Genomic DNA, 15,379 nt, shown 5'->3' with positions numbered 1-15,379 from the left:
TTTCGAAAATCACTTTCTTCGAAACCGATTCCTTGGCGGGGTTCGTATGTCGGTGGCAACCGAAGGGGATTGCGGAGACACCTCACGCCCCGGATGCGCCCTGTTTCGACGGACGCGAAACGGACTCATTAACGTCATCGGTCGCGTTTAATTAAAGTCGCGGCTGCATTTAGCGCACAGCGTGAGTGCTTCGGTTGACGTTAGCGTCAAATTGTGGTAATTAAAATATTAATTAACATAATAAGCACCTGAGGGCGCTCGGGGCCCAGGCGCCCGTGTATGTGTGCCAACATCCTTGAGCGCGGATCAATGTCACCCTCTCGTCTACGGGAGGTGGTCCTCCCGTACGCACCCAGTGCCACCCAAAAGAAGTCATCAAACAAGGCTGGCAGCTGACATTTGTTGCACTGTCACGGGGAACAAATCGTGCTCCGTTTGTGGCCACATCACTCCAAGTTATGACACCGCGCCACCACCGTACGTGGCCGCTTGTCGTTTGGGTTTGTCTCGGTGTCAACGGGTTAATTTCTGGTCTGGCAAGGTGGTTTCGAGAAGTGCAAGGGATATCAACAACATTACGACAGTCGTTCCGTTGTCATTTCCACAGACGACACATAAACGGTTCCGACCGACGCCCGGAACTCTTCGGATCGAAATCATTAGGCATGCGAGACGGCATTCTAGAGACGCATTTTTCGGGGGCCAGCGATTGCGTCGCCATCGCCAAATATGCCAAACAAATAGCTCACGGCAATCTCGGCCCGGCCCGGTGGATAAATTATAATGTAATCCTCATCAATTCGTACGAAACGAAACCCCACGTGTCCACGTGCCGCCAGCCGATCGGCCGGGGAAATCGGGTTTCCGCATAGCGACCGTTGGCAGGAATGCTACAAATTTGGTGGAAAAATTTGAGGCCATGCTTTGCTGATATCCGCGTACGCCCGGTATGCTAACTACGGCCTCCCCCCCCCCCGGACTTGGCCGTGGTACAGAGTGATGTCAACGTTAACGTTACACCGGGAACACACACATCGGCGGGCGACCAATGTGTCAACAAAAGTCCCGTAAAACTGCTAAATGAATAAAAGTTAAAAAAAAAACAGCGAACGATGCAACAAAAAACACATTTTAAGACAAAAGCACGAAATGAATTTTGAAACCCCGAACCGAGAACGGGGCATACCGGGCGGCAAACGAACCAAACCGACCAAAGAACCTTAAATTCTAGCGCAACTTTCGGGGCGACTCTCGCGCCGCCTGGTTTCGAACGCGAGTTACGCTAAATTTAATTTCCCGTCTTCTGGCGACGGATTTTCGTCGCCCGCCGTGGTCCTGTGGACCCGCCGCCGCGGTTATTTCGCACTCACAGCCCGTAGGAGGCCCGTAAATTTAACCCAAAACCCAAAATCGCACAATTTATGGAGCGCGCAGTGGCGAGAAGCGCACGAGAAGATAAACTGCGCCCGAGGTTCACGTGAGTGCGCCGTCGTATCGTACAAACATTGACATTCTAGGTGCTTTTGAGTTTTGCTGGCCAAACGAAAAAAAGGAGAAAAATCGTATGCGAATAACCACCACCCAACACTGGCAAAGGCCCAGGCCCAGGAATTCAATCACGCGAAATGAATCACGCCAACACGTCCCGCGAAAGGGATGCAGGCACGCACGCACGCCCGCCGAGCTATTGATAATGCTATTCAAAATATTTGCACCGTTCGAATGCATGAAATAGTCGAAATGTCTGCCGACTGTGTCGCCCACCATCGCCGCCGCCGCCGACGGGTGCGGGTGATCCTGCGACTTCTGACGGGTCTCGCGACTCGCGGCTAGATCGACAAACGCTAGTTCGATGTTTTTTTTTTGCTCGCCCAACGTAGCGTGCCACGGTCGCCATGTGATAGTCAAATTTCGTGAATGAGTTAACGCTGTTTAAATTATCCGTGTAAGGCATTTCAAATATTTCGCCATGGTCGCGCGGAAAGGTCGAAAGACATCTCTGTTCGCTGGCCCTGTCCGGGCGTGATTTAGTGGAAGTAGACACATAGGACTAGAGAGCGTGCGAGCGGCCACTTCGAGAGACCACCCGCTCGAAGGATCCACGACCTAGCGCGGCGAGATTATTACATTTTGAACCATAAAAACTATCCCCGCACACTCGCACACGCACGTTTCGTGCAAATTACGCACAGGTTTACGCATGAACGATGGCCATTTAACGAGTGTGTGTGTCGCGGTGTGTTGATTTTAATTTATTTGTTACTACGCTACCACCGGACCGGATGACCACCGATCCGTCACCGGGGGGGGCGCGCGAATGAAGTGTCCCGGAGTGACAGTTTTGTAGCCAATCCACGGGACTCCGCGTGTTGAAAAATGCCGCCCAAAACCTCGTAGCCGCCGGCCACGCCACGGCCACGGATCGGTCGCTGTCGGTTTAGTAGATAAATTTGTCGCTGAGTGGATTCATTGCACGAAAATAAGTTGAACAAAATCGCCAACACATATTTTCGCCAACGCCTCGAATTCCTCGAGAAGCTCGGCGCAGGAATTCGGTTCGAACCTAGACCGCCCCCCCCCCCACGCCGAGAACACTCAGCGGGCAGGATTCGTTTGTTTAAATTTCAATTATTGTCAACCGTTTTGAGGCCGCCGACGACAAAAACGTTACGGGCGCTGTTGTTTCGCGCCATTAGCGTACTCGAATAAATGCACGTAAATTATCTTCGTGACACGGACAGCAGGGGGGGGGGGGGGGGGGGCGCACAAAGAAGCAATTCTTAGCAACAAGACGCAATAGACTAACTGTGCGTTATTTTGCTTTTATAACGCTTGAATGTCGGTTTCGGGTCCCTGTTCGTATTGTAATATTATACGTTGTATGACTTTACTAGTTACTGGACTGCCTCTGAGCGTTGTCAGACCACGTGTGGAGGTTTGAAAACATGCTACTGCAACACTGCATTGGCAGGTACCAATATTGCTTTGTCTGCACTGCTGATTTAAACAAAAGTGAAACAGTCGTTGCAACTGTAACCGTAACACGTGATGAATTTATAAGAAAAATTTTTATAGAAAGTGATAATTAAGCTTTTGTTTTATTGCAGTTTACTTAAAAGGGATGTTCTATTAGGTTATGGAAAAAGAAATCCACTATTTTCTCGGTAGATGGCTTCAGTGATCGCTATCTTGTAAAGTATCGATCAAACGATTTAAAATAATTTTTGTGCTGTGTTCTGTTTGTTCCATTCAGTGGTGAGTGTTGACGATGTGGGTGTTAACTTCCACAAAGAAAAATTTCACTACATCTTACAGTCTTCCTTTGATATAGGCGAAAATGCAAGCCAGGTCGCTGAAATTGTGAATGCTGTTTATGGTGTTGACATCGTCATAAATCTTATCATATCGATCGATCGCTTATAGTTGTAATAATTCTACTCGATTCGGTGATTACTCGTTTATTCCCGTTTAATCCACTACCGCTGCTTGCCGAAGAAGTCCTAAGAAGAGAGAGAAGAGCCTGTTTTATCACGAAACAGTCCTTTTTATACTGTTCCTGATGCGTGAAATGAGGCACTCATCACGAACTCGACACAACCTAAGGTTATACAAAAATCTAATCGCACGCACACTACATAGTGATGGACCTCAAGACAGTTTTAAACCCATTCTACGCAACTGAATTCAAACAGAAGCTCGTTGTTTGGCTCACTAGTTAACATAAAAAAACATGATGGATCAAATTTCCATCTGTGAAGTTTTTGCCAAACGGTGGTGACTATTGTAAAACGACAATATTGTGCGAGAACGAGCGTGGTCAAAGCGTTGTGAAGCAGCTCAAACGGTGGCTAAACCAGAGCTAACAGCCAGGAAGGTTCTATTGTGTATTTGGTGGGACTTGAAAGGAATAGTTTATTATGAGTTGCTTCCGTATGGACAAACACTAAAATCAGACCTCTACTATCCGCGATTGGAACGTTGGAAGCTATTTATTGACCAGAAACGGCCAGAATTAGTCAACTTGGAGAGGTGTTGTGTTCCAAAAGGACGACAAAAGCGACACACGTCTGTAGTAACTCGCCAGAAACACCAGGAGTTTGGATACCATCTTTTTTGCATTGCAAAACTATCTGAGTGGTAAGAATTTGATGTCAAGAGAAGATTGTGAAAATCGATTACTAAAGTTTTTGCCAATGAGGTCCATGCTGCCTCAAATTATAAAACAAAACCGTGCCTTTTTGACCCAGCTCGAATATGCCGAACCATTTTAAATCACGTTTTATTTTTTTTTAATCTTCGAAGAACGGCCGTATTTATAAATAACGTTATAGATTTTACGCAAAAATATTGTTTTTTTTACCCCAACGTAGAATTTATGCTAAGAAGTTGTGGCAAGAATTGAATTTTGTTTAATTCTTCAAGGTAAACAATTCTTCGAACTGTTGCGGTTCAATTGAATTGTAAACGTCAAACCTCAAGGGTAGTAACAGTCCGTTGTAATTGTAGTAGTGATGTGTGAATGCAGTTCCTAGTTGCCTTTTGCGCCACCCGATGCGGGACCACATGTAGACCCGGACTCGTGTCCAGTCGGATTTTAACTGCATAACCACCTAATTCTACTTAGACATGCAGCTTCTGCACAAACACAATGTGACGATTTCGATTCAAACTCTGTTTTTTTCTTTTGCTTTCGGGTCCGACGAAGGGAACCGAAGGTTGGAAAGTTTAAGTTGCCATCGACTGGGCGGTTCGAGTGTTTCCCGTCGGCATTCCAGCGGCACTCTGTTCGGTTGATCAGTAAAGTAAAAACTCAATTGCCACGCAGCCACGGGACGATCGCTCGAATCTGAACCGTGGAAGTGGAAAGACGCGCTAACCCGTTCCACACCTGGTCCCGGAGCCCGTGGTCCTGCAGCGATCTTTCTTTTGTCGGAAGGGATAAAAGTGGCGATCTGATCAGCGAACCGGGAAGGCCGGGAAGCCCCGGCCAACTTCTGCATGCGAAAAAGGGATACCTGTACCCCCTGCCTTCGACCATCGGTATTTCGCATCGCGTCTTCGACTCATCGCCCCCTGAATGGTCCTCACCATAAGGCAGAGGCAGCTTACGCGTGATTTTTCCCTCCTCCGCCTAGCGATTCGCCCGTTCCGGCGTGTTTGCGTTTCGCTGCAGGCGCGGCTGCCATTTTTAAGGTTTCTCTCTTTTTTCCCCACCCGGGAAGTCGGGCCGGAGACGGCGGCCACCGTGCGGCGCATTCCATCGGCGAATCGTCCTCCGGGAGAAAATTATCAGAAAATGGAATGTCGATGCTTGTTTAATTAGATTTTTCCAACAATTTTCGGCCGAAATCAGTCGCGGCCGACCGCGCGGCTCCGGATGCGAAGTTGTTCTGCAGGTTACGCGTTCGGCGAATCCGGAGCTACAATTATGTTCTTATGTTGGCCGTTGGGGCCAGCAGAGCGAAGAATGCATAAGCCCCCCGGGGGGTTTGGTTCAATCGGTTGCTAGCAGTGGTTGCGCTCGGAAGTGAGTCTTTCGAACTCATCGGCATGTCGGCACGACTAAACACTGTCCACAAATAATAATACAAACTCACAAAATGTGCGTCATTTGAGAAAATATGAGAAGATACCACAATATCACAATTAAGATATTGAAAGATCCCAACATTACGCTTACTACGATTACGTCTTCTTTTCCGCAGGATACAGCAGTTCGATGACGAGTAGAAACTTTCCGCCCTCGTTCTGGAATAGCAATTACGTGCATCCGACACCCGCCCCCACCCATCACCACCAGGTACGGTGTACGGACATATTTTGGCGCATATCCTTAGGCTAACGGAGGAATCCGCGTTCCTGTTTCTTTCCGTTTCGCACATTCTTCCAGCAGGTTTCCGACCTGTACTCCACCGATACGGGCTACTCGGCGGATCCGTGGCACGCGGCCCACTACGGCTCGTACGCACACGCAGCCCACGCGCATGCCGCCCACGCCCACGCCTACCATCACAACATGGCGCAGTACGGAAGCTTACTGAGGTTACCGCAGCAGTACGGCCACACGTCGAGGTAAGCAACGACGACGAGTCGGTGGTGTTCAATGCTAATTGGTTGTTCCGAGTCCTTACTGACTAGGGATCTTCTAATTGTCCAAAAATGATTTCAAAATCGATTTTCTTAGAACATCTGTTCATCAGAGTCATCATAAAGGTTAATTCCGCCAGACTCCCAGAACACTGCAACTGCAATGGTTCTGGATATCCTTTTTTGGCAGACATTTTATTCTCCAGCGTTAATTTCTACTTTCATCTCTCTCTCTTTCGCTCTGCTGGGGGGGCCCCAGTCACCATAGGTTACACCACGACCAGCAGACGGCGCACGCGTTAGAAAGTGCCGCCGCTTACACGAGCTATCCAACGATGGCAGGTCAGTACCGCGCTACTCAATAACTGCCCTTTCTTAGCTGGAAACGTCCCCCCCAAAAAAGCCCCCGGCGGCACAGGACTCCGACTCCGGCCGTTGCCGTTTGTTCTGCCACGCGAGATGCCGCGAGAGATGGAACGCTTCGCATTCCCGGCGGGTTGAGGTTGAGTTTAGTTGAGTGCGGCCAGTTGCTTTGGGCACCCCTTACCCTCACCTCTTTCGGCGGCGATTCGCCGGCATTCTCTGTTTCGCCTCCCCGCCCCACGATCGAATTCCGCCTGGGCACACGCGTTGGGTCGGTAAATTTTCAAAGATACTTTTCTATGTTTCGTTTAGACGCTTCGGATTGAAGTCTCGCGACGGCGGCTTTGAACCGCGGTCCCCGGTACACTCTGGTCGGGGGTTTCACGATTCCCAGTCGCTTGTTTCATCTGGTCTGTGGCCATTACAACATGGTTTTCTATTGGTACCATGCTCCCGAAATCTTCAATTCACTTTAGTATTTTTCAACAATTATTACTTTATCTTTTTATAAAGTCAAAGTAATCATTGGACTATTCATAAGTTGTAAATGAAACAAATATAAGGTTTATATCCTGCTTACTGTCGAAAATGATAATATTGAACTAATTTGCCAACTTATTTTATACATTTCGACCTATTTAGCATGGTCTTTAAACCTCAAACCACAAAGGTAACGTTGAATTGTGATGAACATGGCGATAGCACCAAACCTTCCCATGATCAATCTGCTGAGAAAATTATCCCAAACTTCAATCAATTGAACACATCAATGACGTCGGTCTAAAAACTCCGAAAGACTATGCCTCGACCATCGGCGTCGTGTACCGCCGGCGTTATACATCTCCAACATCGGAGACCTTGAACCATTTTTTGGACGATGTTTGTTTTTGATTTCACTCTCCATGTTGTTCGCATCTAGCGAGAGAGTGTCATCAATAAAGCCGCCATGAGGCGGCATAGAAAAATCGATGATTTGACCCCCGGGATCCAACGTATAGTACTTGCGCCGGTTGGAATGTAGGATTGACAATACCTCTCCAGTGGATTCCAGGCGATGGTCGCTGGTTCCGCCGCGGTCCAGGCCGGCGCAGATCAGTCTGTCATCGTCGGCTCGCCAAATCGCATTCGTCGTCACCGTGCCGGAAATCCATCAACAGCCAAGGCTTTTTTGTTTTGGTTTAGAACTTTAACGTTCCCACAAACGTATCGGGAATTTACGTGAATCAGTCCTTTCACAAGCTAAGCGAATGAAACTTAAAGAGTTTTTCTATTTGTGTCGTGACGGACTCATCCCGGGAGAGAGGTATTCAGGGATTGGCCTGGAAAGGATGCTGCACTAGACTGGACATACATGTAATTTGGCTCTCCACACCAATTTTAAATGGTAGAATAATTGGAGCAACACAAGTCTTCATCGTACAGGCCTTAAGTAGCTGTCCTTTTGGGAGGAGTAGAACTTATGGTTTACTTCCATTATTACGGTTACTCCTAGCTCACCTCGAGCATCTAATCACTATACGGTTTAATTAATCAGCTTCGAATGAAATTAATTCACTGGTATGCAGTTTTTGCTCCAATTTACTTAATACAAAAATGGATTAGTTTTACACAAGGATTGAAAACAAATTGATAAAACCATTATTTTCTTCCTGGAAAAAACAATTCCAACTTTGCTTATTATTAAACTATCAATAAATGGCTTTCAATATTTCGTAGTAAATCTTTTATTTTTAATAATCGCTTTATATTTTGCCATAATTTCATATAGGCCTGTGAGGCTTAAAGGATTTCAGAGAAAGTACAGGGTGTTCCATCAAGAACCATACTATTTAAATGTTAAATATTAGGTTGGCTAAAAAGAAATCGACGTTTTATGGGTGATGTTCAGAATTATATTTAACAGGTTTCCAATGGTCCGATTTGCGTCAAATATGCACCATATTGTTGGAAAATTAGTTGTCTTTTCAAAGGTAGGCTTATAATGTCTCTCTTGTAAAAGGATTAGTCGTTATTGGCGAAAAACTCGAGAAATCCATTTTCATAATCCTTTTTTGATCTCAGTTTTTCATCACTCAGGAAATTTTGTAATGCGCGAAAAAGGTGTCAATCGCTTAGTGCAAGGACCGGGTATACGGTGGATGCATTAAAACTTTCCAACCAAACTCCCGGACTTTCTGGCGAGCCACCAAAGACGTGCGTAACATTTCGTTGTCCTGTTGGAACACAAAACCTCTTCTGTTGGCCGATTCTGGCCGTCTCTCGTCAATTGCTAGCTTCGAACGGTACAGTAATTGACGGTAGCAATCTGAATTTAGTATTAAGCCACACGGAAGCTGCTCATGATAAACAATTCCCTTCAAGTCCCACCATATACCCCGTAGAACCTTCCTAGCCGTTATTCCTGGTTTGGCCACCGGTTAATCTGCTTTACCACCCTTAGACCACGATTATTTTTACACAGTATTGTCGTAAGTGACTCATTTCTCATCCCCAGTATCAATCATTTAAAGAAATGGGTCGATTTTGTTCCGTTTGGCCAAAACTTCGCAGATGGCAAGTCGAGCCATCATGTTTTTTGGTGTAAATAGGGCGGGGCCCAAACATCGAGCTTATTTGTGAATCCAGCTTTGCGCCAATGACTTTAAGCTGTTCGATGATTGATCTTTAGCTCCTGGCCGATGTTCTGATTACTAACATGCCGATCTACTTTGATTTTTCTGTGATTTTATCGACATTTTCGATGACGTGTCTGCCTAGGCTTTAACATCAAAAATAACTGAAACGTGTTAACGAAACCAAAATTTGACCCAGATAGCTGTTAGAGTATCGGCACCATGAACACCATGCGAAATTTCAGCGGCCTAGCTTGAATTTTCACCTTTATCGGACAAAAAATGTAAAATGTACCGAATTTTCTCCGCGTTGATCTCCATTGTTAACACCCTGTAACTCACAAACGAATAGAACAAACAAAGAACAATGAAAGCATTTTTTTTAAGTGTAAAGTATCAGCTTTAAAACGAGCCTAAACTTGAAACTGTACGATAAACACTTCACAAGATATCGATCATTAAAGGCATGTATCGTGAAAAACGTCGATTTCTTTTTAGCCAACCTGATAACTCCGGCATTATTCAGTCGATTTTGACAAATGAACAAGATTGATTTAGACTATAAAATGCCATTTATTAACAATGCCGTTATTTAGAGTAAAAAATGCCGTTTATTAACAATTCACTCAGAATACCATATCGGTAAAATAAAGGCCTCCATTAGACACACAAAAAGCGGCCCTTTTTGGGCACTTTTCATTGTATTTAACAACATTTCGGCAATAGACAACGTAATAGCAGCCATTTCTGCTGTGATGTTAGCTTTCAGTTTTTTAATGGTCTTCGGTTGCTGGCATAAACCATACTCTTCAAATAGCCCCACAGAAAGAAGTCAGAAGAAATTCGGATTTAATAAGCACTCACAGTTTTCACAGTTTTAACAGTTGAACGATTATTTTCAATGTAGAGCGCTATAATTTCAGACCGCTTTTTTTCCGTAAATTGATCCATGACTAAGACGGCATACATTGACGTTTCAGAATTTGACTGATTTGTCAAAATCGACTGAAAAATAGCGGAGTTATTTAACATTTCAATAGTATGCGTCGTGATGCTGATGATCGTGAAAATCCTGTGTTACTATTTGGAAACCAAAATTTGCCCTATGTAATTCGAGAGTTTTTTAAGGATGAAAACTAATTAACTGAAGTTCACCTATTCTCTTTGCACTTTAAACAAACTGCCCAATTTTTCCAAGAGCTCCAGCTCCAAAATATACGGTTGATAAACAGCTTTTTTACTCAGAGTGCCAGTTCGAGCTATCAACAACTGCACTGCAAAACTGTTGACATTCTCTTTAAAAAGCGTTCATGCACAATATGCTACAGTTCGTTCCATTAAGGAAGTGCAGTTTCGTTGGCTTTAATAGCACCGAAGCTACCGATCGATGCACAGCTTGGCAGAGGGCCGCCAGCGACGGGACGACGGTGCGACATCCGAAAATCGATAGTCCATTTGGCCCAGAAAGTTGCCAAAATTGAACCATCTCCGAATGTCTAATTCTGCGGCAGGCGACAGCACAATCACGAGCACGTTCGCGACTCTCGGACGGCGGCCGAGAACCACTTCGAGAGATCGGCCGCCCCGTCGAAGTCGAGTCATTTTAGTCACATGCCGAAAAGCGAAAAAAAAAAATTAAATTCACAAGACACGCACACGCACGCACGCACGCGCAAAATACACAGTGCCAATGCCGAATCTGTCAGCGGAATGCTAGGAATGCGATTTGAAACAAGCGCGCCGTTGGCCCAACCCGGGGGCCAAAACTCGAAAAATAAGAAACCAAACGATTCCTGGCGGTTTGAGGGAGTGAGAGCGCGAGAAAGGAGTGATAGAGCGCGAGGGGGCCTAAGGAATGTCCTGTGCCGCGTGTACGCCCGTCGTTGTCATCGCTGTTTGTCGATCGCGTCGATAGATTTCCCGATGACATCTCCGCTACTGGTTTTTCGGGGGGTGTTATGCCGGGCGGTGTATGTTATGCTTTTTACCGGTTTGCGCACATGTGTGTGTGGCACCTTGTTGCCTTCTCTGATCGAATCCACGATCACACGATCGATTGATCTCGACAACGCGAAGGAAAAACGAAGCTGGTGCGCGAAATGGAACTGCGGAATGCATTTCGGCTCTGCCGTTTTCGTCACCAGCGTGAGTTAAATAAACTATCGAGGGCGAGTGGCCAACAAACTGTTAATCGCCGGGCCCCGAAAAAAACACCGACAACGTGATTCGCTAACGATGCTGCCCGGAGCGAGGATGCTGCCCTTTCGGACATTATCATAAATGCTTTCGATCGTTTCGGTCCGATTAGAGAGCGAGCGATTTGGGGACTCGGGACCGACTCGGAGAAAAAAAGACGAAAACCGTGCGCCCGATTGCGTTTGTCGGCACTTTGACGCGTCTCGCCCGAGGTACTCGGAGACGGACGTCTCCAGGCTCCAGGCGACCGTCGCTCGTCTGGCGCGCGCGGTATGATTGGCCGTCATTATGATGGATGGCATGCGGCCAGTGTTAGCTTGTAGCCGGGCCATCGCCATGTAACAGCGTGTTGCTCCGTGCGTGCACTAAAGAACTGCTAAAGCGAAGTGGCAGGTTATCATCGATGACAGCAGATAAAATGCTAAACTGTCAAATTGCGTCCATCAAAATGGGAAGCCTTCCAAGAAGAAGGAGTCCCGAAAAGGCCAACTAGGAGTACGCGCGACATGCGCTCTGTAACAGAGCCACAAACCAACAACAGCAAGTGCGCCCACTTCGGAGTGGAATTGTTGGAAATGTTTTTTCGAAAACTTTAAAATGAAAAAATCGCCCAACGTGAACACCGAGAAAAGGGGAAAATATTAAAAACATGCATTTTTTTGCTTCACTCTACACGTCGTCACATGTTTGTTTGCAAATTTTTGAAGCTCAACACTCAACGCGATGGGCGTTGGCCCCGAGACAGGTGACAAAGTTCATCCTCGGCAAGGACTTCTCGCTGCCATCGGCGGCGGACCCGGACACACATGCGAACGCGGACTACGACTACCGTGGCGTGGCAAGAAGCATTGTGGGGACTGTCGTTTGATCTAAAGTTGGTCTTTTCAGCACACACTCAGGACAGCCCGGGGCCGCGGCGGTAGCGAAGGGTATAAATAATTGCATTTTCCTTCCCGTCATGAATAAACTTTGACCCAATGCAAAGTAAAACCAGTTCCGGAAACTTGCCGCATGTCGTGTGTCGTGGCAAGATGGCCGTCCCACTGCCACGGAGGGCCCCAAGCTGCCAGGAAAACTAATATCCTTTCGCCTAAAACCGGCCGGACTTTTGCTGCTCCGGCCGCCGGGCGTGGAGTACCGAGAACGGGGAGGGGAGCAAAATTTATGTGACACATGAAAGAAAACTTGGCCTTGTGTGCCTTCCATCGGTACGTTCGGGCGCGTTTGTCCCTGTCCCTGTATCGTATCGTACGTCATCCAGCAGCAGTCCCCAGTACAGTCGCGTCGGCCGCTTTTCCGGCCGCTCGAGGTCAAGAAGGACCGAGGATGTAATCTCTTGTGTCCCTCCGAGAAAGAGGACGGTTCTGGCCCCCGGGGCCCTGAACGGTGCCCGGTCCCGGGATCTATTGCTTTGGCAAAGGACATTTTGCCGCGTATCATTGTCATCGGTGTCGGCGGTGGGGATGAGCGAGGGGAGGCGCAGGATGCGTCTTTCTACCTTTTTGACAGGCTCCATGTGTTGGGCCAGTGTTGGGCGCATGTCACCCTAGCTACCCACACATGCGACCGAAATTAAACCCTTGGACGTCCTTCGCCCGGACTCGGCTTCGGCTTGGGTGAAGATTCATATCAAGAAAGCATCCCTTTCCGCGTGCGTAGGTGATTCATTGTTTACACGCCCGACGACGCTTCTTCCGGAACCCGGAAACCGGAAAGCGAATAAATTACACCCCACCCCACCCCACAATAATTTGTGCCGCCGCCGCTCCCTGTCAATGGCCGAAACCGAGAGCGTTCCAATGGGAAGGATTTAATTATTGGGCAATGAATTTGACGATCCATTCTCCAAACGGCCGACAGCCGGACCGGACCCGGTGTCGACAATTGCCAACGATAATGTTGTTACGCTTACGTGCCGTGGGATTTGAGGGAAATTTTTGAAATTTTCTCTCGTTTCAATTTTTCCGTCAGTGGACGGTGATTTTTCAGCCTAAGACGGTCGCTCCAATTCCCATTGTTTTGATATCGAGTGGATTGAGGAGGAAGAAAAAAAAAATGGTTGGGAAGAAATAACCCCATAACCGTTGTCGCTTTCGGTAGGTGCCACTTGGTGGGTGGGTGGGCGAATGGGAGTAAAATTTTCAATTAAAAGACGCACTGCGGCTTCCCGGGTCATCGCGTGTTCGGTGAGCTCGTTACCGAACGGCGATGAAATATGTCGATGTGAAGAGGCTAAGAAAGGGCATTTCGTTCGGAATTAGCATCGCATAGCTGCCGGGGCCGGGGAGCCAAAAGATCCACTCAAGAACAAGAAAAATAACTCAGTCAAATTGCTGCAATTAATTTCGCTTCACGGTCGGCTTCGCAAACGGAGGCCAATGAATAATCGTGACTGTGATGACCGGTCTGTGATGGTGACGACGACGTTTGGCGCTCATTACATGCTAAATGATTGTCATTTTTTTTTTGTTGGTCCCGCCTCGTCCTTACACCGACGGCGCTTTATTGGCGCGTAATGTGGAAAGTAAAATGCGATCCACATTTATCGAGGGTTAGAAAAAGAGGTGATAAACTTTGAATGACTTTCCCTGGACTGATCCGCCATTACGTTAGTATTTCCTGTGCGTAAGTGTTCGACCCTAACGTCCCTACTACGCCGTTGGTCCTTGCCATAAGACCCCGTTCTTGCGGTCTCCTGCGAAATGGGAACCCTTCAAAAAGGAGTCGTGTCCGTGTGGTGTGTCGTGCTTAGGCTTTCATCCGATATGGCGGCAATTATTCATTGCAGTCAACCTCTTGGTGGTGCGGACATTAGATTATATACCATTTTTCTCTGCCCCAAAACGTTGGGTAATGGAACTTACGTTCCGGGTTAACGTCGGTGGTTCCGTTTTTCAGATGCATCGTAAAGTTAGGGGTCACGCGAGTGGGTAATTAATTTCGTAAAAACGTACACTGGACCGCTGGCGCCCCTACGGTTTGGTGCTTCGGCCGGGGGGCGAAATAAGGCGATCGTTTGGCATTTTGTATCATGGTTTTGTACACCAAACAATGCACACGGCCCAGCCAAGAGGCTGATGTTTAGAAGCACAGCGGACGGTGTTCGGGCAAATTCTGCACTTCGCCAAGTACCAAGGGCAGTAGTAAGTCAGGGCAATCGAACCGGCCAACATTAGGCCCTTCTCTGCGTGCGGTCAGTCAGCATGGTCCCGAACAGGTTCAGCGAAGGAAAAGAGCACCGAGAAAGAGCGCAACGGAAGGGGAAGAAAATAATTTACGGCTTGCCGGACCAATTGGAAACCACCAGCGTTCGCAAGACGCCGTTTTTTGCTGCTCTGGCCGACCGAAAGTCGAAGACACGCCCAATCGTTATTTCTCTGGCCGCGGAGCATAAATGCGCGTTATGTGTTGGGGTTTGTGCGGCGGGAAAAATGTACGAGAGTTGAGGGGAACTGGACTGGCGGTTGAATCCTTCCATTGCACCGGAGGACCATGTAAATTTTACTAGCTCAAGAATTGTATATAAAGTAAGAAGACTGCTTGACTTTTACTGCCTCGAAAGTTAGAATGACCTTTAGAGGTTCAGAAACACATGCAGTTTTGGGGTTTCATTATTCCGGCTTTTGTAAAGTATTAAAGGAATATAAGTGCGAAGGAATAATAGACAACTGGTTAAAGAACACACGAAACGGGTTTAAAATTGAAAAGTTCTCCAAATTCAAATGCTATTGGCAATCGAGGGACAATACAAAGGACTCGAGAAAATCTCTTCTTACGGCCCCTCAACTAAATATTTTCTTTGGTCTATGCAATCTGCAGTTTTCTTATCGCAGTGCAATCAATACATTTTCTGCCATTTTTGTTTCTTTCTTCGCAGGCCTAGAGGCGCAGGTGCAGGAGTCGTCCAAGGATCTGTACTGGTTCTAGATAGTTAAGAATGCAGCTTTTGAAATGCGGCAATGGTGACCATAGACCGCGCACGGACAGAAAGTTTCATTTTAGTGAATCGAAGCTGGGAAACATGCAAAAACATGGTGCGTGTGCGTATAAGATACGTTTAGTTTTTCGGTACAAAAAGGCAGAGTAAATGTTAAGCAAAAGCTTAGCTAAACCCAAAAAAA

The 15,379-nt window shown here is 47.0% G+C and overlaps 1 protein-coding gene across 1 annotated transcript in view; it reads left to right on the top strand.

The window, feature by feature from the left end:
- Positions 1–15,239, top strand: part of LOC128271941 (protein vestigial) — a 49,508-nt gene extending 34,269 nt beyond the window's left edge. The window contains exons 4-7 of the mRNA XM_053009633.1: positions 5,706–5,800; positions 5,891–6,072; positions 6,347–6,429; positions 15,136–15,239. Of these exons, the coding sequence (XP_052865593.1) occupies positions 5,706–5,800; positions 5,891–6,072; positions 6,347–6,429; positions 15,136–15,185 (410 nt within the window). The 3' untranslated portion in view covers positions 15,186–15,239. The remainder of the gene's footprint in view (positions 1–5,705; positions 5,801–5,890; positions 6,073–6,346; positions 6,430–15,135) is intronic.
- The last annotated feature ends 140 nt before the right edge of the window (positions 15,240–15,379 follow it).

Source organism: Anopheles cruzii, chromosome 3 (assembly GCF_943734635.1).
Source record: "Anopheles cruzii chromosome 3, idAnoCruzAS_RS32_06, whole genome shotgun sequence".
Lineage (NCBI taxonomy): Eukaryota > Metazoa > Arthropoda > Insecta > Diptera > Culicidae > Anopheles > Anopheles cruzii.
This window is presented reverse-complemented; position numbering and strand designations above follow the sequence as displayed.